The sequence below is a fragment of the Ascidiella aspersa genome, chromosome 8 (assembly GCF_963924565.1).
Source record: "Ascidiella aspersa chromosome 8, kaAscAspe10.2, whole genome shotgun sequence".
Classification (NCBI taxonomy): domain Eukaryota; kingdom Metazoa; phylum Chordata; class Ascidiacea; order Phlebobranchia; family Ascidiidae; genus Ascidiella; species Ascidiella aspersa.
In genome coordinates this window covers 8,084,217-8,110,884 of record NC_139454.1, presented here as the reverse complement: position 1 = coordinate 8,110,884, position 26,668 = coordinate 8,084,217, and the positions used below count along the sequence as shown (strand labels likewise).

General features: G+C 42.9%; 1 protein-coding gene across 1 annotated transcript in view; it reads right to left on the bottom strand.

The window, feature by feature from the left end:
* The window catches only part of LOC146135631 (FRAS1-related extracellular matrix protein 2-like), a 128,954-nt gene that overhangs the window by 39,768 nt on the left and 62,518 nt on the right, over positions 1 to 26,668 (bottom strand). The window contains exons 20-21 of the mRNA XM_083395983.1: positions 1,916 to 2,062; positions 144 to 262 (exon numbers count right to left, since the gene is read on the bottom strand). Of these exons, the coding sequence (XP_083252109.1) occupies positions 144 to 262; positions 1,916 to 2,062 (266 nt within the window). The remainder of the gene's footprint in view (positions 1 to 143; positions 263 to 1,915; positions 2,063 to 26,668) is intronic.

The window sequence follows — 26,668 nt, the reverse complement described above, 5'->3', positions numbered from 1 at the left end:
TTAAAGCACAGCTGTATCGAACAAGAAAATCGTTTCGCAATTTTCAACTCCCCGAAACGGTATAACTTCGGTAACTAGGCCATAATTCCAATCCGCAACGCGCGCAGAAAATGTCTGTTAGTTTTAGTGCCGCATTTGTTTACCTGCAGTATATTGACTTTCCACGTGGCGGTAGTTTGACCTTGGTTAAACTGGACTTGGTTGGCCGACTTGCGCTTGAAATCTTCGCCAGTCTTTGCCGTGCCATCACGTGTCGCGATTCCTTGAAAGAAAATGGAAGGACATAAAAAAAATATATATATAGTCGAGACAAAACGACCACACTGCTAACTACATTTTGAGTTTTAGGAAAACTATGTTTTTAGAAATCATGGATTGGCGAAATACAGTTTTGCTTGCCCTTGAGTTTTAATACGTTACGTTGTCAGCAGCAATTTTGCACGAGCCTCATCTTAAAACCAACCGTCCCTATTTAAAGTCGTTATTCTATTCAAAGAAAACATCCGTATAGTCGTTTATGCATTGCGTGAGTCCATGCCCGAGAGACTTATTGAAACAAATAAATGTTTCTCATACATAGGTTTATTTATTGAAAAGCTAAAGTAAGTTGTTAAAATATCGTTTCATGATGGTTTTAAGTTCACTTACACACGATACGGCAATTTATCAGCGTTTCAATTGGACGATAAGCCGGAAGACCCCTCCACCCCCAAAAAATCGAAAAACAAAATCCTTTTTTAACAAACGTTTCTGGAACACGAGGCTGTCTACATTCCAACGTGGCACTATAGCAGCGAGACCGCACACTCGTCTCGAAACGCTAGTACACAAAATATTCCATAAATTTCGCGACTAAAAGGCCGCATTACAGACGCACTCAGGGACGACAGGCAGACATCGTTCCATCACCGGGCCAAGGACCACTTTCAATTTGCGACCGAGGACACAAGGGGTCGCACCGCGGCGGGGAGGGCCACTTGACCTTGAGAGCCTGACCGACGTCCTTGAACGCGTCATTTTGGGGAATTTGCGAAGTCGCTCGTGCGTGAAATTGCACCTGGTTAGTGCCTCGCGTGCTGTTTTTTATATTTTTTTGGGGCGGGTGCTTTGAAAGTGCATTTTTGTCAGGAATTTTGGGAGACCACCGCCTTAGCGCTATTTTAATGACGTAAAACGGGTAAAGGCGGCAATTTTTTTTAGTGGAGGGGTGCAAGCAATATAAGCTTAGGACGCGGTTGAGCTCTAAATTGCCACAAGTGTAGCCTTTAGTCAACTAAAGTTTAAGCCACATCCGCCAAAAGTCATCTGTAAATATCGTCATTAAGTTTGGCAAATTACAAATAAAACCATGAACCGATATTCCGTTTTGATACACTTGGAAGAGTATTAACAGTTTTCCATTAAAAAACCTAATGTAGTTTGTTATAGCTTTGGTGGTCGTTTTAAAACCAAAACAAATACGGCTTTGGCGACACTTTCGGACCCAACCAATTGCGTTTTGTGTCGCCAACAATATTTCGTTTTTATAATGAGATAAAAGGGCATTGATATACTTCTATTGTAAAAAGCATAAACACTTTGTATAAATAAACACAGTTAGCTCATCCGGGACTACTGTTAAGGGTTTTAAGTATGGCCACTAAATAAGAATGTCGTGCGATTGGGTTTGTTCACAGCGAATTTATATATACAGGGTGGGCAAAAAGTAGGCTTACAGTTATTCCACAGCGTTGGCTTGGAAGAAGAGGTAGCATTGAATGGCCACCACGCTCAACTGACCTGACACCAATGGATTTCTTTCGTGGGGTGTTATAAAGAACAAGGTGTATAAGAAGAATCCCAAAACAATAAATTTACTTTTAGACCCAAACCCTACTTTTTATAAATGTAAGCCTACTTTTTTTTGTAAGCCTACCGACAAAGGACGTTTCGCCGAGGTAGCCACGACGCTTCAGTGTCACCACCAGCTGTTTCTGGTCCTCATCCACCCGGTAGGTGGCGCTGTCGAACGAGATGAGCGCCCAGTTAAGACGAAAGGTCTGTTGGACAAGTTTGTTGCCGCCTTCAAGAAAACAAAGGTATTAAATGCTGTGTTCTTGACGTTTAGTTTAAGCTACAATAAACCGGTAAAAGTTAGACCGTAATTGTTCAATATAGGGCAGGGTGTTCAGTTGGGGATCTGTTGACCCCTAAAGGTCTATAGTGAGGTCCTATCAAAAGGACTTAAAGACTTTTCTAATAAAATTTTGCTTTAGTTGCTGAGCGGCGATAAACTTTATCTGGTTTAAAAAACATAGTGACAATCTGTTTTGTTGCTGGCCAGAGTTCCACGGAGATATCTAAATATTTATGGGGCTCAAATCGACGAAGACGATTAAAGATAACCCGGCTAAGGGGAAATTAGAAAATGACACAGAAAACGTAATGACCGAATTCGGTATAATTTTCGGTATAAAACTTATAAAATAGACGTGAAAAAAAAGGGAAAAATATGAAAGCGCATCAAAACGGTGGAAAGCAAAGATATGATTGGCGAGGGATTCAATCGGTTCGATTCATTCCAACGCGTCACGTAAACAACACACATGTACGGTTGTAGATTTTAACCGACGCGGCCAAATCAAACAGCGTGTAAGGTTACAGCAATGCGAGGCGCAAAAACGCCCATTCGTTTGTATAGGGTCAGCATTGCCCCTGTTTGATCCGGCCCATTTCGGATGCGTCACGTACGAAAAACGCGTCTTACGCTTACGAGAAGCGTGCGTAAGCGGCAAATTCCGAGCGGTGCTCTCATTGGAGCCATTTTTTTCGTAGAGCGCTTTCATGTCGGTGGATTTTAAACGAAAGGGTCCACTGGGTGATTTTTGCAGCGGGTTAAGTGGGAATAGTGGCCTCGTCCGCGCGTGCCGAGTGGCCCTGACGCGGCCCCTTTGAAGCATTGTGCTCACTGAATGTTATTTAAAAGCAAAATCCCGTCTTTAGATGGAGTCAATATTTTAGGATTGTGCGACAAAAATGGCACAAGCAGCTTAACAGTTACGCTATACTGGGGGAAACCTAACAATATTTTGTTGGGGCTTTATATTAAAGCGCCTCGATACACCAAAAAAGAGGCTGGGCGTTATATATACGCACTTAAAAGAAACTTGCTTTTTAGGTATTTTACCATTAAAAATATAGCTCGTATACGACGTACATACTAAGGTCAAATTCCAAAATCAAGGTGCCTTGCAAAGACTAGAGATGGGAGCCCCGTGTTTGCCAATGCCGCTCGGCTACTAAACATACTCGTGCTGGTCAAAAGCGCAAATGTGTCGCCAAACATTAGGAAATTTTTATCGCTCGTCGCTTGGGGAGGGGTGTCAAGGGTAGACGGGGTCGCCGCTAATCCCTTAAGGCTCACAAGTGTCTGTTTGTGATCCGCGGGGCTTTGGCGTCGCGCCATCACGACACTCGCCATCGGCGAAAATTGTCTCCCCATTGTGTGGTCAACAGGAGCTCTACTGTGACGTAACACTGCGGGCGCGGCGGCGAAGAGAATCGAAAGTGGCGCTTTGTGACCGAACAATGGGCACGCGAAGTGCAGCGCGGGAAGGCTGGCACCGTTCCAGTTTTTAAGCCCACTTATAAAGCGGCCAGCCAATGCTTCTAAAAGTCTGCTCTCAACCTCTGTTGGTAGAAAAGGTCCAAAAAGTGTTTAAAAAAAGTGGCCGCTCGCAATTAAGAACGGCCACAAAAATTAGCCTGGAATTGCACACATATTCGTAATCCGGCCCGCCAATTAATTTCATCCGGCCCGCCACCTCGAGATTGGTAAGAGGTCACTTTCAATTTTTAAGGCTATTTCAGCTAACTAAATGCGAATATTTTTTTAATCCTAAAGGCGTAATGTCCAAACTGGATTGGAACTGTCAACAAAGGAAGTTTCGCCAAAGGAAGAACTCACTGTATTTTAATGCATTTAAATTGTATTACGGCCCAACATCCGACGGCGTCTTTCAACTGTTTTTGTTGTTGTTTTTTCTCCGAAAACGCACTTTACTATTTTATCCCATTGACGTCAGATAAGGAGGGCGAGAGTTTTGTTTTGCGCCGCCGAGCAATTTGTTTGTTTGGTTACCGAATCCTCTTAAGCGTTTGTACGCGTCATACGTGTGTCCAAGAAAAGGGGATTTTGTGAAGTGTCACAAGTAGCCCTGATATGACTTTTTTCGTGTTTTGTAATAAAAAACTGCTAAAAAAATTGTAAAAAAACTAAAAACAGGAACTGTAAGGGTGTAACTCCTAACCTAAAGTGGAATGCAACCGTCAATCTTGGCTGTGAACTCCAGAACACAACAGCACGAAGGTAATACTCGTTTTTGCTACGTTAATTTTTTTTATATACATGTACAAAGCGGGTGGGACCACACGTGGCGACATCAAACCATGTCAAAATAAGCAGTGATATTCCTGCTGCTGTCACGAACCCCCAACCCCCCAATCTAGCCCCTCCCCAAATCAACAAGGTTACAGAAAAAATCGCTACTATGGCGTCGGCGGCGATTGACATTATATCTCCTCTTCATCTCGGCCAAATATAAACCACGGGCGAATTCCAGGAACGCAAAGGGCTTTTTCCAACGCTGGTCGTTCTCACGCGCCCCTGGGAACAACTCTCACGCGAGGATCCTTCCAGTCAACAACACAAACCGCCCGACTATTTTCGGATACCGCCGAGTATTGATACAGCGGCGGGCTAAAAAAACGGGGAAGACTTGACTTTCAACCCTTGGCGCGTAGGAATGACTTTCACGGCAAATTGAACGCTCGTTACCAGCACATCGACAACGTACAGGACCGCCCGCGTGCTCGCCTTACGCCGTTTTACGTCTTGTTTCCACAACAGGTGAGCTTTCAACCGACAACACCGCCACGCCTGCTTGGACCTGGAAAGCGACACGCAGCTCGCCGATCAATGCCGACGCTTTTGGGGCTCTAAAGGGGGTGATTTATGTTAGAAACGCCAGGCGCGGGTGCAATGCCGCGCTGCTGTGACACGCGTTTCCACTTTTTGTCGCTGAATTATACTCGGCGCGAAATGTCGCGGCAACATGCAAAGCTGCACGCTTCTCGGAATATACAGCGGACCCCACACGCGTTTGTTTTTCGCGTGGCGTTGTTAAACATTTAATGGACCCGTGTTTTTACATATGGCCTAAAAGCACTTATACTTTTATTTGCAGTTTATAAGCACTCTTAATATTTTTTGTTGAAGTTTAAATTCACACATTACATTTTTATTTAGAGTTTCTATAATACACCCATATTTTGGTGTAAGATTAAAACCCACGTTTTGGTCAGTTTAAAATATACTCTCCATTTGTTTTTTAAAACGATTCATTTCATATTCGTAGTTCAAGTAAACGCATATTTTATAGGACTGTGCAAAGCACTTTGCAATAGTTTAAATAAATCACTTGAAAGCTCGCGCGCAACGAACAAGATTCCGAATTGCAACGACCATTTTATACCATTTCGTTGCAGCGCTGATTTCCAATTCTTGCGAGTTTGGTAATTGATTATATATACGCCGTTATATTTTTGGCATCGTTACTACGTATTATACCTCAAACGCATAACAAACGCATATTTTGCATGCTCCATTCGCGCGCGTTTAATTAAACAAACCGCAAAACGTGCTGCGACGCAAAAAAACGAATAAACACCAGCTTAGGAGACCACTTTATTAGCCAGATCGGGCGGCCAATTCAACGAGCAACGGTTCCGTTTCTTCAGGCGCAAAAAAGTCACAAAAATCGACAGAAAAAGGGTGCCGAACCTTTTTCGAAACGGCCCGATGTTGTCGACAGGGGCGGCGGCGCTTGCCGAAAACATGCGTGAGAGCCGCGCTGGCAAATAACCGCAGCATCGGCTACAAATGGCGCTGGTGAACGTGTAGCGGACAACGTCAATCGGCGGTCGTGATTATATGATGATTTGCTCGCCCGAGCGAAGCCTGTCTGTCAGGCCGGGAGGGCGAAAAATCGAGCGACAAACTTTCTCGCTTCGCCGGGGTCGTGGTCGGGTAAGGGTGAGGGTAGGCCCCTATTTAACCCACCCTGGCACGCTAGCGGGCCCAGGCGCAGCTGGCGTAAAATCGTGGTGTTACGGTTGGCTAAAAAGACCGCTCAGGAAAGTTTCAAGAGATCGCGACTATTTTATCTACAAGTCTATAAGTGCATATTCTCTATTGCAGGGGTCGGAAACCTATGGCTCGCGAGTTATATATGGCTCTTTTTGTGACGTCATCTATTTGATGAAAGAATCTTGCTTGTAAGATAAATTTAAGCTATCTTTCTTAACATGATTAGCATAAAACTCCACGCGGTCACGGCCGCTTTTTTAACTTTATTTTTCCTTTTTTTAACACACACATAGTGGTAAATTTGTCGGCGATTCGCGCGAATCCTACTTGTATTTTCGGGACTGTCTTCCCGTTTGATGGAATCTCTATATATCCAAAAGGCCCTGCTCTTCCGACGGGACTCCGTAAAAAAAGTTGTCCATCTTTGCTAATTGATTTTTTCGTGCTTCGTAAGTGCTATCTTTTTTAAATGAGAACAAAATAAAGGGCTCTGTTTAAATTGGTATTCTTTCCAACCCATTACTAGAAAAAATAATATATGGCTCTCATGGAAACACAACGAAGAATATCTGGCTTTTATTCCCAACCCAACGCCTGCTCTATTGTGTAGTTACAGAAATATATTAAACAACCCTTCTTAGAGAAGTTTGAGAGACGTTAAAAACGCACTGGTTGATGCACGCGGAGAGGGAATGCTCCCCAAATCCGGGGGACACGACCAAATGTGGTCCGTTTTTAGGGGGTGGCAAAAAGTTATGGGAAAGATGCGCGCCGTGACGACTAATCTTTCCGTTTTTTGGTGTGAATCAAAACAAATTGCGGCGTTGCAATAATAAAGGGGTGTCTATTTTGGGGTCAGAAGCGCCCCGAGAATAATTCGGGAAGAATTTTTTTTGAGTGTATAAAAAATAGGGATATGTAGGAAAATAGGGTCCTCACAGTAAAAACGCCATCTTTCGCAAAATAAAGTTTGACGAAGAATGATGTACCATTCATAAATATTGAACAGTGCCTTTAATGACGACAAATATTTGTGCGTTGAATTCCGATAAATTCACTTTTATCGCCGGAATATGACATTTCATTGTCGCAGAATTCGGAAACACAAGGTTGGCGCCAAATTGGGGGCGGTTTTGCAAATTTCCACCCACAACCTTTTTGGCTTATCCACTAAACGTCAAATTTTACCTTTATGGGCGTCGCAGCATTGGCGCACATGCAGCATACCTCTGATGCAATTAGCATAACAAAATCTCTCCCCGCTTAAGATCAAGCCATATGCTGCAAAACCGCAGGCGGGGCGAAATCAAATTACGGCTTCATGCCAAGTCAAAGGCCCCAAGACCTCGCCCCAACCCCAAGCACATCAAAAACGCAGGGTGCCGCCTCTATGCAGCGACATTAAAGAAAGTGGCCCGTGCCAGGTGACCTGCGACAGTCGAGCGGTTTCAGGGTGCTGGCAGATGTGGTATGCGGACGTTACGCCTGCGAATGTGGTATGCGCATCAGCGGCCACGCGTCACTGAAGAAGTAATTCGGTTTCCGCGGCTAGCGACCGGGCTCGGGAAAGTTATTGGCGGACGCGGGAAAAAGCGGCTCGGCATCCGGCCAAAGAATTTTGCGAACCCCGTTTAGTGCGATTGTTGCTGTTATTGCGGGTACAGGAAACACGGATGCGATCTTTGACCTGCTCGCTTCACGGCTTCCGGGTAGGGATGTGTGATAATATCGGAATGGTGCCGATACCCGATGCCAAGTGCTGGTATCCGTACTCGTCCGATACTAGGGTGGATCGGCAGTGTTAAAAAAATCATATAGGATTTTTATAAAGTTGCAACTTAATTTGTTTGTGTATAATACTGACGTCATGTGTTGTCGGATCGCGATGCATTTTGTCCATACTCTCTATCGGCATCGCAATAAAAAAGTCGAAAATTCCGATAGCGGGGAAATGTCTTGTTTGTCGCGCGTTTGTTTCTATTTCAATACGCGACAAACCACAGTATGAAGAAAATGAAGAAAAAACGTTTCTTGGGCTTCTCGACTTTCTTTTAATTGCCGCGTTTATAAAGGACGCGCGCAAACGAATCAGAAGACGAAACTGAGGCTTGCTACTTTTATGTGCCGTAAATTGCACGGATATTCAAACCTGTCGCTTCAAACCGTTTTCAAGACTAAAAAAAGTTTTTTTTTTCAATTTTTTTAGTTTTTTTTTTTTTTTTTTTTTTTTTAATAAAAAAACGAAACTAAGCATTTCGTTGGGTCAAAAACAGTTTCAACCACTCCTAATTTTTACGTATTATTTCCACCAAGGGCCGAATGTACTCATCGACTGTTAAAGTATAGGACACGTCAGTCAATGACAGATGTATGCCGCGTGAGGGAAAGTAGCATTTCTATCACGTGCTGTCAACTCGTTGGTTACGCTACTGCGGCGTTCAATGCTCGTCCCATATCCAGGTGTCCGTCTCAGTTCTTCCGCAGTTCAACACCGCGCGTGACAAGTTCCGAGGGGTTCCGGGATGTCCAGGGCGCCGGCGTGACCCCCCGGGCCCCCGCCCCACGCAAAACCCCGCTATGGGCCTTAGACGCGAAACGCGCCGAGCGCTATCAGTCGTCGTAGCGTCAGACGCCCCATTAACGCCCTAAAAACACGATTTTAAGATGTGGTTCATCATTTAACCCAGGGGTTCCTGAATTTTTTTTACCGCGGAGCCCTTAAATTTGTTTTTTGCTTCGCGTGGACCACCGTAGGCAAGATATTTTTGAAAAATAACGCCATAAATTTGCGTCACAATGCAAATAGACTTTCAGAAATATGCGTAAAATAAAGTAAAATACATTCAGCGGTGAAACGTTTTATTTTTAGTTAAACTTTTTTTCTTGAAAATTTACTTACTTCTTAGATATACATTAATATTTCAATTGGCCTTCATGGACCCCCTAAAATTAGTTCACGGACCTTCCAGGGGTCCATAGACCCCAGTTTAACAAACACTGTTTAGCCCCATTTAAGGGTTTAAGGCACTCCTGGACTCGAAAACCCCCACTTTTTGGGTGAAATCGGATAAAACATGACCCTGAAGAAACCTCCAACCACAAATATTGCTTGCAAAACTGATTTGAATGAAGGTACGGTTAAATACCCTATCGTGTAAAGCTGGAAATGTGACAAGACAATGTTTCGTAGCTTTTAGAAAACAAGCGCTATCGTATACAAAGTTAAAAGTTAAATTCTGTCCAATCGCCGTGCAAACTTCGCGAGTGATATTTACGATACAAACGAGCGAGTAAAATGCCCAGCCAAGCTCTGACTCATAAACAGCGAAACAACAGCTGTCAGATTGCATTCCCAAATAACTATAAACGCCAAAACCGTCTCGAAAGGTCTAAGATCAGGGCTGCGCGACCGTACGGCGGCGACCAATCGTGAGTCAGGCTACGGGCGATTGACAAGGGCCCCTGTCGCTCTTCGTGACGCTGAGAAATGCCGCGTTTGCGTGCCGCGAAGGCTTCGCGCTATTCTGACCACTGTCTGACTGACCACCGGCTGACCGCTGCTGGCGAGCCAATATCTCTGTTGGCGGTTTGGCGTGGTTTTGCACAAATCGCTTCCGTTTGTCTTATGGCTGGATGACTGGGAAAGTCATTTTCATACTATAGCCAAGGCCCAAGGTTCCTTATCTTATTTAACACTATTTTTTTCGGTAAGGCTTCATATTTTTTTGATTTGCATAATGCAAAATCCAGATAAAAACCAGTGAATATAAAACATTTAAATAAAAATACTAAACCATTATATTCGATAATAGCGACATTTTGCTGTTACAAAGTTTCGGCAATGCTTCATGCCGGTTTCAGGGTAGAAGTACAAGTATTAAACGTTTGTAACAGCGAAATGTCGATTTTATCGAATATAATGGCTTTGGTAGTTTTATTGAAATTACTAAAAAAAACGTGATTTGTGTTCCAAAACAATACATTTCTTTGTAATAAAGCAATATTTATGTGCGCTAACGAAATACTGGCGATGTGAAATTTATACGTGGTGGAATTTCGCCATAGCGCACTTTAAAAAATTTAAAACCCTTACTGGGTTACACAAAAAGGTCGATGTGTCCGGATGCGTAAGGCTTTACAAAAATGGCTGAAAAATATGAAAAGTTGGTGCTGACTGCAATCGCAAATGTTGTTCTACGCGGCTTGGGTGGTTTTCAGGTGACGATCGAGCATAAGCACCTTGTCATGTGATAAGTATAAACGAGTGGGTAGAAAAAAATTGCAGATAAAAAACTGTGAAATTTTTGACCCGAGCGTATATTTTGTTTATCTGCCACTGGTTTCCTAAACGCCCAACTTAACACGTGACGAGGAGGCGTAGGTTAAATTTAAATAAAAGTGTATACTTCGAAGACAAAACATAGAATGCTAAATGTTACGTTTGCGCGCAGTCGACAAAACTCATAAAAATGTACATTTACAGGCGCTGTAATCACTTTATGGTGCCTTTTAAACCTATTTTTATAGGTGAGCCGCATGAGTGATAAATGTTTACACAAAATTAGAGCCAGAAACTAAAATAAATGAAAAAAAAAAAAAAAAAAATTTGCGCTATGATTGTCCGCAACGATCTTTTAAAACGCGATATTTGTTATGTCACCATAAAGATACATTCAAACCTCTGTAAAGGCAAAATAAGAAAAATTGACGGACTCAACCGACGTCCACTGCCGACCCTGTGTATGACGTCACAGAGGAAGAGTGGCGCGCGTCAGAAGCACGTGACTTAGATAATAATCGTCAAGCGGGTGGCGGTGCTGATTTTCCGAGCGCCAAACTCGAGAAGCTATAAACGTTCGGTCCATCGCTCTGACATGATAAAGGTCCCATTATCTGCGGACCACTCCCCCCCCGACGCAAAGTGCTGTACAGACCTGGATATCTCTTGTGTCCTAGAGTCACGGACAAGGAGTCGCCCCAGGGATTAGCAAATCACGTGCCGCTTTCGTTTAAAGTTAAGTGACTTTCTTGCTCGTTTTACCAGCCTTTTACTTATTTTAATGATTATCTCACTCCCGCTTTGAGGTCTTTGTATCGCTTCGACTGGTCAGGAATGCTGCAATTACTGCAAGTTCGCCTGTCAATCGTTTCTGCGGATTTGGGCCGCTCCTTGCTTGGCAAACTTACAGAATTTATTACATGTAAAGGTTAACATTCAAATTAGATACCAGCCAACAGGCGTTACTACTGTTTGACTACAATAAGAAGAATTTAAAATACAATCTCTAGACTTTTCGGTTCAAATTTTACACCGATGTTAGCCCAAATTAGAAATCAATTTGCTTGTGCTCCGTTTTTTTTTATTCCAATAGGGCAAAAGGAGATGATGAAATTGTCTAAAAAAATAGCGTGCAGACTTGCTAAAGACCCACAGAAGTGCTTCAGGTCAAAAATCGCCAACTGCCACTCCGGGATATTCGCCAATTCATCTTCGAGCAGCGAAACGAAGCCGGCGGCGATAAGGCCGGGCAGTTGCCTTAAATAGTGACCAACACTAGATAGAGAAGCGCGGCTATTTTGCAGTCGCGCAAGCGGCAAGCGCTAATTTCCCTGACCGAATTGACAGACGTCCTGATACCGGTTCATTAAGGGATTAGAGGCGGCCTGGACGCAAAGCCCCTGCAATGCGGTGGCCAGATAAAACGGCGCTGTGTGTCTATCTCGCCAAGACAAGGGCGACCAAAACCGTCCGATTCTAAGCGAAGATCAATGACTGTTTGCTGTCTTGTTATTTTTTAGTTTCTCGGCTTTGCTTGGTCATTGCGAGACGCTTCTCAAGACCCCAAGCTTGTCAAACGGATACTCGTATCAAGTCTGCGGGCAAAAATAGCCGAGCAACCGGCGACGCCGCGTCCTTGAATTTGCAGTAGGGGTCTGTTGCGCGTTGCAAAAAAAAGAGTAAAAATCAATTGCCAAAAGTGTTCGCTTGTTCTCACCTTTTTCTTGGCATTTTAGTGCCTTTTACTGAATAGGTAAAATGACGGGCAAAAAGTTAAAAAGCAAGATAATTGTCTGTAGGCAGTTTAACCCAGTAATTATATACTCTTCTTAAAACATTTAATGAGACATCATTAAAGGGTCAGTATAGTATGTTGCTGTGGCTAAACAGTGTACACTAATACCACGTGCAATTAATCCTTAATTTATAACCGATAGATCGTGCCCACTTATAGGTCTTGGGATGCAGGAATTCGGCCAAATTTTCATTTGATTTACATTTTAACATAAAATAACCAGGCTAAAGCTTTTATATTCAACAACCAAAATTGATGTAGCCCAGTAAAACTTGCCAAACTGTAAGAGCTTCGCGGCCCGCCGGCAAACAACACAGGTTTAACCTTTCTCGAAGTTGCACGCTTTTTAGAAGCCCCCCATAAAAATATCGCCGGGGTGGGGGGTCCCGTGCCGGATTAACCCCTGGTCAGTCGGTCAACTGACGGAAACGGAGCGGTTTATGCGCAACGGTCAAATTACGACGAGGTGACAAACTGTAAACGATACGGGTTTGTCGGCTTTCTCCAGATTTAGATAACGATCGGTCTCTATATGCTGGTACTTGGTGGCGACGTGCTGGATTTAGCTTGCTGTGGCCGACCGGGGCAATTCGAACAAAGGGTTTTTTTGATTTTCTGCTTTTGTATGCAGTATAAGATGATCGAATTGCACCCCAGGTTTTGTATCGCTCAGCGTAACACAAATACTGCGTCGCCGCATCTCAAAAAATGCTCCTTTCATTTAAGCTTTTCAGGGAAGCAACAATGATGGATGTTTTGGGTTTCGCACTTCTTAAAAAAAAGCCATTTCGGTGGTCTAGCTACGCTGAAGTACCCACTTAAGAAGGATGAACTAAAATTCCCTTTTTTTCCGGAATTCCATTTTTAAATGGTCTGAGTTTTATGAAAAACAATTATAATTTTATTTCTCTGGGTTAAACCAGGGCTTTAGATAAAAAGCCAATAATAATGAACCTGAAAAAGACACCAGGAATGTGTATTGTTCACAATTCGCACGAAGGCAGATCCACTTTACCTTATACAAAAAACTGAGACGTCGTCGTATTACAGCAGCTCTTTAGAAGAGTCTCGCCGCAAAACAAACCAACAAAAAAGCGAGCAGACGAGACGAAACAACAACCGGGGCAGACCAACACACACAAATCGTGGAAACCGTGCAACCAAATTAGGAATTTCAAAAGACGCAAAAAAAAAACAGACGACAGATCACGTGACAACGATCACAGCCAATCAGCGAGCGGCGGGCTGACTGTCTTGACTCACAGGTCGCTTCGAGTTGCGCGAAACCGCAATGTTGCAACAGCGCGAAATCCGATACTTGCTAGGGCCGGGGCATCGCAGGAACGCCAGTTATTGGAAGAGGCGAGTTTTGACAGGCAGCTTGGCGGGGTCTTGGGGGTTGCAAACCCCGCCTTGACATTTGCAAATTGCTATTTTGCGAGACAGCCCAGAGTGTCGATTTTACCCACCAGCAGTGTTTTTTAAGGTGTTTTGAAACCGCCAGTGTCTTTAAAATACAGTCCCGTCATGTTACTATACAGCGTATAATTGGCAGTATGGTATTTTAAACGCTTATATGAAATATACCTGAAGCCAACGCAGATTAACCGATTCTGTCGCTCAATGATGCAAGCAGGAAAGACTGAAAAAAAGTACTTTAGCCTGCAGTGAGGTTCGAACTCACGACCTCCGGCTATACCGGGACCACCATTGATACTTTAGCCATTATCGTTGGTCAAAAAAGGACTAGATCACAGTTTTTTAATCAAAGCGAAAACCCTATATAAACTCCTGAAATTGACAAGGCATAAAACTGTCGAAGAAAGCACGACTCCATCAACACAAACGTCAAGGTAAGGGACGAAATGCCAAAAATATGCATTGTGTTGTTTGAAGGCGGTCGCGATTTCGGTCAATGCAAATGTCAACGCAGCTGCCACAGTTTTGCATTTCTCGAATTGATTTTAATCTTGCTGCAGTTACACGCATCGTTTAGGAGCAGGTTTTTGTTCAACCGCAACTGACTTTTGCTGCTTATTGCGATGCGCCGAATGTGGGCTTGTCACTTTCAGGTTACCACGGCGAGTCCATAATGAACAGGTTTCCGGTAAACCTGGCACGCGAGGCCTTTAACAAGGCTTTAAAACCTTTTTTCAGTGATTTGATGTTTTTCCAAAACCTTACCTAAGTTTTTGACTCACTTTTACTTGGTGGCGACGTGCTGGCGAACAGTGGTTTGGCCGGCGCAATTCGAACAAGGGGTATTTTTTCCTGATTTTGTATAGAAGGAATTGCAACCCAGCTTTTATTTTGCTTAACTTCAAAAAACAAAATTTTTTGCTCTTTTTGCAGCGCATTAAGCGTTTTTAAAGAACGACAGAAACAAAAGAGGTGATTAACTGGCGACACTGAAAAAACAAAAACGGAATACCCATGAAAAATCTGTCGTTTCAACCGCGTCTCAAAATAATGCAAATCAAAACGTGTGAGAAAATCAACTGTTTATCGTTTTTCGAGTGGCCGCCAAAAAAAGCGACACAAAATCGAAAACCGGCGCGGATTTCTGCCGCCTATGGAGCTGTGTGTGCAGGGCGGCTTAAATAGCTGGTTTGTTGTGCGAAGGGGCTGCTTTTTACGCCGGGGTGGCACGCAACTGACGGCGGTAAGCGTCAGTAATCGGCAACGCGATAGCTATCGATGCCAAACCAGGGCCACATCAGACGCGCGGAATTCTGGTTCGGTCTAGGTAGATAGCTTGGTTTTGCTGCCCTTTCCACCTTTTTAAAACAGTCACGGGGTTGAAAAAAATATCTATGTTCAAAGACAATTTACAAATTAAAAAAAAAGTATAAAAAATCGAAGGTCAACACAATAACAGATAGTTCGAAAAAGCATTTTCTGAGAACATATCGTTCGGTGGAAATGAAATAAATTCAAAACTAGATTTAATGGCTTTTTTCAAATACTTTTCAATGCGCAATCAATTCAAAGATTTTTAAAGATTCAAAAACATTTTTGGCAACCCTGCAGTCCGCTTTGTTTTTTAAAACCGTTTTGCGACAATTTCCAAACGACAGGGGTATGGGGTGGAAAATGGGGCCCGACTGGTGTGTTTTCAGCGGGCGAGTAAACCGAGATGTAAAGCACTTCAGGTGAGCGGCAACACTAAGCGCTGGGAAAATCCGGCACTGGTCCGAAAGTTGCTTTTCGCGACGGCGCCAAAGACTGCTTTGCAATCGATATATTTTTGCAAATGGCAAAGGTCGGCCCGCGTAATTAAAAGAATAATGTTTTAAGCGTTTCAAATCTGACGAAAAAAAATTTTTATTATTTTTTCATTCAGACATTTTTATTATGATATTGCCTTCTTAAGATCGTCTAATCTAGAATTTTGTTTTATTTTAATGTTTACCCTTTTTTTTATTCTAAGTTGTCCACTGTTTTGAAAAGGTTGATTTGAAACGGGGATAAACAGCGAATTTTTTTTCAAAGTACACATTTTACAACATTTCGCTTTTAAGAATTACACATTTCACAACTCGCAAACTATATACTTATAAAGAACCTGAGGTTCATTGGACGGTGTCTTAGGCATTTTTATGTAAATCTACGAAAGAGATTAACCGCTGATGTAAGGCTAAGGACGCCTGAGCGATACGAAGTATTATCTTCAGTTAGTGTGTGCAATAAATTCAAGCTTGAAGCGAAACGTCTTAATCAAGATAATGTCGATCTATACTTGACCTTTTATGGCTTTTCAACTCTTAATCAAGAAACAAACTTTAAAACAGAAGAAATGCGCAATTTTGCCCTATCTTCATCTTTTGTTGGTTTGAAATTTATTATCAAGAAACAAACTTTGATACAGAAGAAATGCGCAATTCACGATCAAGCTATACTTTAAAGATCCGTGCATATTATGTACTCAAAGTTTTTTGCGTATTCAAATCAGCGTCAAGGCCGCGAAAATGTGCGTATATTTACAACGGCAAATTAAAGCAGTAAAACCGCGTCTCACGGATATGATTTTCGTTGTTAAGGCCCTAAAAAGGCTAACTTGTTTTGTATTGCGTATGCAAAAGATCTTTTTTTTGGGGGGGGGGGGGTATTTGTTTTTTGATAAGGCGGAAATACAACAAAAATCCGCTTTATATCACAATGGCTCATGTTATAACAAATTTAAAGTGGTCCTGTTACGCTCGTGCCTGACATCGGCTTCAGCTTTAAATCAACTGCTGGAAAACCGTCCCCGAAATCCCGCGGGTGGTTTCAGCAAAGTTTGGGCTCCATCAAACAAATAACTGGAAAGATTGCGCGGCTGGCGGGGGCTGCTCGAAGTGGGAAAAAGGGGGTGATGGTTTTAGAACCCCCGTCGCAAAAAGGGGGGTGCGCTGCGGCTACGGCGCGACGCAAACTTACACGGGCGATTTTTCACCCTCGGCCGATCAAACACTACAAGTCGACGTTGGCGCGAAAAAATTGGCCGAAAGTGCAGTCAGTGGGAAAATGCACACGGCTCTCGAGAGGCGCGCAAACACGATAGCTCAGCGTTGCCCGTCGAGGAAAACTGCTTCTACTGTCCAGTTATTCTTTTTGAGGCGACAGGGCTTTAGGGCCACCTGTCTGTATGGGGTTCCGGTCGTTTTTTCGCCCTTGTTTTGTCGCTTTTTGTTTTACTGCTTTCGCTCTCTGCCTTTCGGCGTTCTACCCATTTCGGGAAACGCGACAGTGAATGATGCGAGCCTTTGGTGGTGATTTTTCATCGTCTATTTTGGCAGATGAGAAACAGCAGGAGAATTGAGGCGACTTCAAAACGTTTACATAAGCTTTTTGTGGCGTTTTGTTCATTATTTATTACATTTATTGCGTTACAACATGATACAATTTTCCAAGTGTGCTTTCGAAAAGTGAGTCAACTTTATCAAAAAATCAAAGACAAAACTTTAAAAAGAAGCGAAATGCCATGCTCAGTTCGTCACGTGGACAAAAATCAACTAGGTGTGCTCATTATTTGTCCTATATGTAATAACACAATGAAGTCAGACTAAGCAACCTATATTCTCGTTAATTAACAAACTTTGTAAATAGTTCTATAATTGGCGTTGAAATGTGATACACTTCACACCCTAGGTCCCTAGGGGACAATCAGGCTTCACATAAGAAAAACAAATCTGTTTCGTTCGTGACATTGGCGATGTGGCATAATGGCCTAGCTTCGCCCTTTCGGTGCGCAAAGCGATCGCAAGTGTTTGCATAGGGCTCTTAATTTGATTCGTGTTACTTTGCGGTGGCTAAAAACGTGGGGTGCAAATTAGGCAAACAAACCGCGCAAAAACTATGTTTTATCTTTTAAAAAATATTTTCCTGCCTATGCGGAGATGCAACAGCTTGGCATTTCGGTTGGATTTAGCCTTGCTCAGTTTTGAGCGGATTTTTGTCAGCCAGCACTTTACGAGGCAACGACTTTGCCTTGGCATTTCAATTACGCCTTGCCGACGTTTTGCAGCGAAACAAATTAGAAGCAGGCACGAAAGTTCCGATTTCGCGTCGGCAGTCTATTTCGGGAAAAAACATTCCAGCCGAATCCAATAAAGGAGCGTTAGAAGGCCAAAAAAGTGCAAAGCCGAAATGGTTTGCGATCGGGTTTAGGCGGCGTCCGGCAGTTTGCCAAACGCTGGTTAGCGACGAAGCTATTGTCCAGCTCTCCAACGCTACACTTTGACGATAAACACTGGGTCTCGATTGCGACAGAGTATCCCTTCCTACCACTTATGGTTGTGGTGTAGGCAACAACATTTATCGTCTTGCAATTGTAAGTTAGAAGCGTATTTGTCGCTTAATTGATACGCGCTGATTATACAGCGATAGTTTTTGGGTAATCTTGATTTGCATTTCATGGGTATTGAATGGACAAGTGTGTGATCGAATTAGGCTGCTTTTTGTGAAGGAGGACAAAGTAGATTCTCACGAGCGTTCGAGGAGTTGACTCAAAAGCCAATTGAAGACAAACGAAGAATCTTATAGCCGTTGAACAGCGATTTTAACAGTGACAAAATGAAAAACACACCTATCATCGCGATTTAAAAAAAGAAACCCTGAAATAAAAAAAACAACAGAATAACAAATAAACGAAAAAACATTAGGAATTTGTCATGATTGAGTTTGGGTTGAAGGAAGTAGTCCAAAAAACACACAAAAATATTTTTTAAGTTGTCAAGTTAATGCTAAAAAAATAAATACACAAGTCGCGTAGATAACTTGTCAGGGTCGCTTTGACAAAGAACCCACCCAAATCCAAACCTCCAAGTTTATAGGGATGGGCGGGGATATTCCCGCCCGGGCGCGCCGTACAACGTCCCAAATATTGACACCTGGGCTTATTTCCAAACAAGCTAATACTACCGAGAGAGCGTGGCAAGAATGTGACAAGTACGCGTCAATAACAGAGCAACCGACTTAAAGCTACGTCCACTGCTGTTTACAGTCAACATAGCAGCCGAGAGGTGTCCATTCTTGGCGTAGCCGCTATGACGTCGCATTACTCCCCACCCCCTTCCGAGCCCCACTCTTGGGTCGCTCGAGTGCCCGCGCGGTTTCCGCCCGTCCGCCGCTGTCCTTCTGTGACGTCACAAGCAAACGACAGAGGAGCGTCGGCGACAGACGCGAAAATTCGTTGGTCGTAAAATCGCCGCCTCCGCCGACTTTATTGAGGTGCGACGGCATGGTAACGGCGCTCCCGTATCTTTCTTTCTCGCCTCATACTCTCGGTGACGTAACATCATGATGTAGCAATTTTCGGATTCAAGATCACGATCAATTTTGAATTATTTTCATTTAAGACGATTTGTTGTCAAAAAATTTTCACGAGCGACTTTATCGCAATTAGACAGTTACTGTATTTTTAAAGGCAAAACAAATCAAAAACAAGGTTGAAAAGTGTAACCGGCCACAAGCGTTGCTCTAATACCATGGAAATCGGTCAAGATAAAATACGCAACTCTCCAAAACGTTCCTCGGCATCCAAAATCGTCGGTGCGGTCAATTTGTGGGTTTAATCAGATTTCAAATTCAGCGGGGTCTGGGCGCTTTAATCGCCGCAAGCGTCCGGTTTTTATCACGATGTCCCGCAATTAGGTATTTCCGATACTTAGAATTTTGTTCCGAGGCGGATACCCGATATTTTTTCCAGGAAATACTACGGGTTTTCCGACTGTACCACGTTTTATCTTTCCTGTGATCAAATATGAAGAATGTAATAAATTGCATGGATGTTTCCAGGATTTTAGGCTTAAATGAGCTTCGGCGTATGAAGTTTATAGTTTATCTTCGATTTCAAAGTAATCTATACGGGAAAATTACTTTTCAAAAAAAAAAAAAAACGCACTTAGACTTATCAATTTGGTTTCGGATCAGTAGTGTTACAACGTGTTATCGTGTTTGCTATACAATGGCCTTCGGCGAATTGGACAAAGGTTTATCACCGGCTGTTCTCTTTTGGGGAGTCGGAAGTGTTTTGCTTTCAACCGACGAGGTTCGTTTCTTTCCACAGAAGGCGACCGTGTAAATACTCGCCACTTATTTCGCATGATGGACGTCTTCCGAAAAGTTACGCCGGGTATACGAGGCGGTTTGGCGATAAAACGTCGGGCGCACGGGAAGGCGGCCTGTTCATGATTTAGCTACGATAATAAAAACAAGAGCGCAATTTTTTACAAACTTCCGAACCTGGAAACTTTGATCATTTTTCTGGTCGTTTGCGCGGTTTAGCCGACAGGTGGCGACAGAGCACCGTAAGTGTTAGCCCAAAATTATATATAAATATAAAACCCTACGAAATTAGCGCGTTTTGAACGTTTGATTTGCAAAATGTTAACAAAAATTGCCAAATATTTGTTCTTTATTTTATTATGGTGTTTAGAGGTGGTAGATAGACGATAGACATAGAATAAATTTCTAACAGGGTCTGACAACACTATAAAGGCGAATAATCTGATAAACCTTTGGTCGTTTAAAAAGATGTTGGAAGAGCAGATACACTGCTAAGTTGGACAGACAGATACCGTTAAGTATTACGTATTTTAATTACAGTGCTATTGTGCTGCTATGTGAATTGTTTTCTGTGCCACTTAAACCGTGGTTTGTTTCGTTTCATTGCCTTTTGCTTCATTGCTCTGATCGTGAATACAACAGATACAAATGGTAACAATGGTTAAATTTTCATTGAAAAGCCAATGTGCACAAAACCACGTCCCCTGTGTATAGGCTTTGATATTTTTTCCGCGTCTATAATTTCAAAGAAAGCAGAGCGACGGTAAAATCGGAGGAGGCGACAATTAAACGCGAATAATGCGGTTCTCTCATTTGCCGTGTTGTTGTTTGTCGAACCCTCGCGCGTCAGTCGTCGCCAGTTCGAAACATTACAATCCAACACCGGGCAAAGTTTCGCAAAATTAACTCGGGCCCGGGGGTGTTTGCCTTCGCCAGCCCCCTTACCGCCTTCTGTTACGTAACAAAGCGACGCGAGCAAACACGTTAATCCCCCCTAGGAAAAAAAATACACGCGTGGGGTTTTAAACTCTAAGGCGACCAAAAATTAACCGCCAAAAAGGCACTCCACAGAGAACTACAAAAGGCGGAAATAACAAAAAAAACAAAAAAAAAAAACGTCGTTTTTCTAGCTGGCCGAAATACGCCAAATAAAAAGAGTAGGAAGAAATCTTTACGTGGATAAAAAGTACAGACTGTTTAACCGGCCACAGTAGAATACCACTTATAAATAAATAAAAACTAACGGAAAAATTATTGGCAAAAAAGCCGAATATTTTCCTAACTGGCCAACAAGTTATGCCACCTACAAAAATGTTTAAAAAAATACAAAAAACGCATTTTTTCTTAACGGACAAAAAAATCATCAAGCTCCGACTTTAACCCCCCAAACACACAACCACTTGAGGAAAGTGGCAACCCAAGCCCCAGCGCGGCCCCCTAGGGGTTTGGAAACCTAATCCCGCGCCGACGGTGGGTGATCAGGCCCCCTATGGGTAACCCGATTAGGGTGGCCAGTCACGGTTCATATACAGGATAGGGGGCTGCTTTGCGAAGCATTCGACCCCCACCATGAGTGAGCAAATCCTTCTAAGCACGGGAACAGATAGCGAAAAGGTTGTTGCTTCAAGCCACCCCCGGGCCACGGCGTCTTTCGCTTTTCAGTGTACTCCCGCAAAGGGAAAGTATATGATTGCGTTTTTGAAAAGGCCGCTTGCGTCTTTTACTGCGTTCGGACCCGGATGCGCATTTCCTCCAATATGCTTTGGTAGCGCCAAGCAATTTCCGCTACGAACGGTCAACTTTGCAACTTGGACTGTATAGTTGGACGCGTTTGTCTGATTTAAGGACTACGACGGTTGGCACTACGGAAAGGGGGTGTTTCAGCATTAATACAATTTTTTTACATATCATGTCAACTTTATTATAAAGCAATAGAAAAAATATTTTAGGTCGTAAATAAAGCGGCTTCAATTTTGTCTAATTTAAAGATTTCGACGTTTTTTGTTTTGTTTGTTTTTTTCACTACGAACCAACCAATCCGTTTTGTTCACAACTGGGCTTCTTTATTATGTCGCCTTGAACATAAAACAATTATACAATTATATAAAGTAAATAAAGCGGCGTAAAATTGCGGAATGATAAAAACCATTAACGTAAAAATACCGAACAAACGTCTAAAGTTAAATTTGTAATCTTTCAAAGATGCGAGCAGCACAAATGTGATTTTCGTTGGACAAAGTTTGCTAATGTCGTCGGTTCGAAATGTGTTCAGCCGCTTAATTTCACGAGATTTGACATTGAAAAGAAACTCTTTTTATTGTCTGCGAAATTTTAGGTTAGATTTGGTTTATAGCTAAAAAGTAAACACATAACGATGCGTTCGACAATCCAATAGCTCAAGGACCCTTTGAAGTTTAAATCTAAACGACTTCCCCTTATTTTCTAAAAAAAAGCTTCAATTTCGGTAAACGCAAGAATCACGGCCAAATCAACTTCAGGCATTCGAAACGAAAACTGATAACAGCTGGGAACGACTGCTCAGACATTGTTTCCGCTCGCAAAATCAACGCCAGCGACGGCGTTACGGTTTTCCCACAGGGGAGGCTAGAGCAAAAACCGTTTCTTCATCGTCCTTATTACGATAACCCCCAAAAAAGGGGGGCGAACGCGATTCGGGGGTCAACGGCGTCAGTGACCCCTCATGGGGCGGTACATGACTGGTGTCACGCCCGGGTGAAGGGGGCAAGGCTACAGTCACCCTTGCTTATATGCCCCGTGGAAATACAGGTAGCTGACAGGACGAGCAAAAATGCGCATTCTTAGCGTGTGATTGATGCCTCTCGTGCCTCAGCAAAATGGTCTCGTAACCTGTTCGCTGCGAGATTAGCGAGATAGGGATCGCTTGTTTGTTTGTTGAAACCGAAGAAGAGACGCTTTTCGGGCTTTTTAACGGCTGATAAACGGTGGAGACGACTTTTTCGCTCCAGTGTGATACACTTTTTTGTGCGACCTATAAGCTGTAATGTCATTTTAAAGGGGCTAACTCATATTTGAAAGAGTTTAATAGTGGCTTGATGCATGGCATTGGCAAGTTTGAAATGCAATCCATGAAAAAACAGAAAAAAAATCCTTAAAAAACAATAATCCTTTTTAAAACATAGGTTTGTTTGGAAAAACATTGTCTCTTAAAAACTAGGCAACGATATATTAAATCATTAAAAGCAAATAATTGCAACAAAACATACCGTCCACAACGGACTGAAAACAGCGTTGTATACCTAAAATATGCAAGCACGTTAACCAGCATCCATAACCCAATACAATGAAACATAAAGTAGAGTCTAAACCGAACGTTCCATCACAGTTACGTTACCACACTCCCTAAGCTGTTACGCAAAAAGGACCCTCTCGACCCGCGAAAGTAGAATAAGGAGCTTACGCAAAAAAATTAAGTAGTCGAAACTCACACCCTGGCCATATAAGCACCCAAAAAGTCGGCTTAGCGACATTCCTAAATGACCACTCTTGAGGTCAGTTGGCCGTTCGAGTCGCCACCACGTCATAGAGGGATTTTTTTAAGAGTCCCATTAATCCGGCGAGGTGCCACTTGAGTATAACACTCAGCATACAAACCCTTGCCAGCCGTGTAAATAGTTTTCGGCGTGTTGTGTAACAACTATAGCTAAGAATTTTGAACGGTTTTATTCTTATCAGCGCTGTCCAATACGATGTTTCAAATTTTCTGGAATTTTTTTAAATCTTTTTCGAGTTTTCACATTATCGTGCGATTCGTTATGTTTCTTGTAAAAATCTGCCATTTAAACCGCCCAATCACCTTTTAAACAAAATCAGGTTATGAAACCTGAAATCTTGACATCAGAAACAAAATTTAAACCTCACTGGACAACAACAGAAAAGTGCCTGTTTTTTTAAGTCCCATATAGGCACAATAAAGACAAAAAATGCTCACCGGTATCTAGGTTTATTAAAGGATGCTCAATTCCAAATACTTGACAGCTGATTATTCTAATCTTGTGTCGACCAAGGAAGGTGATATCTAAATATTTCACCGAACAACTACACTTGAAAATCGGCCAAGGGCTGAAAGCCGGCACCTTTATACAAAACTGGCCGAGGACTGAGCATATAAATGCGGCCACTATAAAAGTGAACACACAATTCCGACGAGGCGTGAACTGTCATACCGCACCCTTGACGTTCGCGAGGTTTAGCGATTGGAATAGATGGAAAGGGCGTCACTGTTTGCCAGCCATCAAGGCACGCTGCGTTGGGTGATAAAGAAAACCTCAGCAAGGGGTCCGCCGGGGGAGGGGTTGGGGCAGGGCGACGCCCCTAATTGACACGGTAATCGGATTAGCGGGGGCCGCTTAGCCCCGCGAAACCCGACAGGCGGGATCGTTAATATATGACGTCATAACTGGGGGTAAGGGGTGGCGGGGTTGTCTAAATTTGGGGAAACCAGAAATAGCACTTGTAGTACGCTGCAAAAACTTGTAAATCGCGCCAAAGAAAAGCATGGCATCTTGGGCAAAGAAGGTTTCTATTGTTGTCTACGGATATCTTGCTAAATGTGAAAGAGTAGGGAATTTAATATACTCTAGAGTGTAGACTTTCCTGCCTTGGTCAAAGTAGGTCATTAATAAGCTTTGGTCGTTTAACATAGAAATATTTTTCGCCACAAAATATTGCATCATCAGTCTCGTAATTGGAATGAATGCGTAGGGAAGTTTTATTGTGTTTTTGTCGTGAAATGGTAAGTGAAAAGCGGCTTGCAGGCAATCAAAATGTGGTAGCGAAGTGACACCTCGGTGACAAATGATCTGCCTTAGGCGGTACCTAGCAAAACCGCGATCAAACCCGTTTCATCGAAAAAAAACTCGTCTTGAATTTCCCTTCAAGTCGCTCCAAATGGGCGATAAGGCGTTTAGATTGGTTCCGATACAGCACGCGGTGAAGGCCGGATTCGTGTGGAGTGCCTCTCTGCGAAACGGATGCCGGCGTGTATGTCCAGTCAATATTGGCGCGCAAATATTTTGCCGGCTTTTCGCCTCACGCGACACTCAATGGAAAACGATAAAAACACCAAAAACAGCGGCGACTTTTGGAACCGGGGTCGGAGGTAGATCCACGTGCGAGCAGAAAAGGCAAGGCATCGGGGTCGCGAGAGTTCAATTTTTATTTTACGCGCAGACTTCGCTCAAAGTAGCTTCGAAAAAGGCCGGCGAGTTAATCTCGCGTTTTCTTTTAATTTGCCTAGAACGCAGAGGTTCTCAAACTATGGCACATCTAACACCAGCGCTACGCGAAAAATTCACAGGTTTTATTCGACGATCAGGAGAAGTTTAATAGTGTTGCGGCTATCGTAATTTATATCTTTTTTGTCACAGTAAATCAATCTATATTGAAATCTACGGCTAGCCCTGGAAAATAAACGTAAATAAATTGGAGCACGGCTTCTTTTTAAACCACGTATAATAGTACAAGCAACAGTAAAACAAACGCTTAGTCATTCAGGGCCATGCATTTGGGAAAAAATGCGTGGGAAAAATCATATTGCTGAGAAAAACTGCTTCGAGAGAACATTCCACCAGCAATCTGAAACACAACCATCTTTTTTCGACACAATTTGAGAAATGCGGGCAAAACTGTTTTTTTTTTGCAAACGCTTTTGGCGCTGGAAATGCGCCAAAATTTGTTTCAAGCAAAACCTTATTTCGAACTCAATATTTATCTTTCCCAGCAGTGACTCAGCACTTAAGGACACCCGACTTGTTCACATATTACTCATTCCCAAAACAAGCAAACCCATTCCCATCAGAAGCAAAACCACCCGAGAAGCAGAAACAGTACGCCGATAACCTTTGCCGCTATACCAAGTGTTGAAATACATCAAATAAATAGACGCAAGAGGAATCCTATCCTTACTCTGGCAACCCCGCCAGATCCAATATTTCCAATGCTGTTTTGTTGTACGCAACCTTAATTAGATTGACGCGACACGGGTCGCCTGGAGTTTGGCGCGACACGCGACACGCTGTGAACACGGCGCCATGGGAATTGCGCGCCGACCCCCGGGGGTTATTTTTAGGGGTCAATGCGGGGGACTGTGATTAATTCGGGGTGTTTTCTGTTTGGATTTGCCCCGAGCGCTATGCAAACGGTAAGCACTTTTTTATTGAGCGGGAACATGAGTTTGGACTCGCGGAATGGAGCGTTACGACTGTCGGATAAACACAATTATGTGTGGCGGATCCTAAATGTGGAAATTATGTGGCATCGGACGCGAATTGACGCAATGGGAAAGCGATATAGTTCAATTCACGGCCTTAACGCGGTTAGGTAATCAGGTGACACTTTATAAAGACAAATTGTAATGAATTATCGACAAGCTTTCGCACAGCCGTGCTTCATCTGGTTAAAGCAGAAAATAAAACATTTACTTTGACCTGATGAAGCACGGTTGTGCGAAAGGTTGTCGAGAATTCAATACAATTGTCTTTATATAGTGCCACCTGAAAACACTTTTTATTATACGAATATGGCCATCTGCAAATATTAATGCGGAAAGTTAACGACGTTTATATTGAAATTGGAGCCTGTAGCGTGGTCAAAATCGCGTGTCCTAGGTTTAGTGATAAACATGAGGTTTTATAGGACAATAAACCAGAAAGTAAAAGAAAAAAATATGGCATTGAACGGTGTAGATAGGCAAAACGCGAAATTAAACATTCGCAGAGATATAGGTAAAAGTTGAAATAAAGGGATGTGGTAACGCTCGAAGTGTCATTTAGATAAATCGCACCTAGAGCGCATTTCAAGTTTAACGATTGTTTGTCTAAGGGTGAAACGCCAGAGCCGGCAACAGTTTCATGGGGTTTAGGGGGAGGGGGGCAAGAAA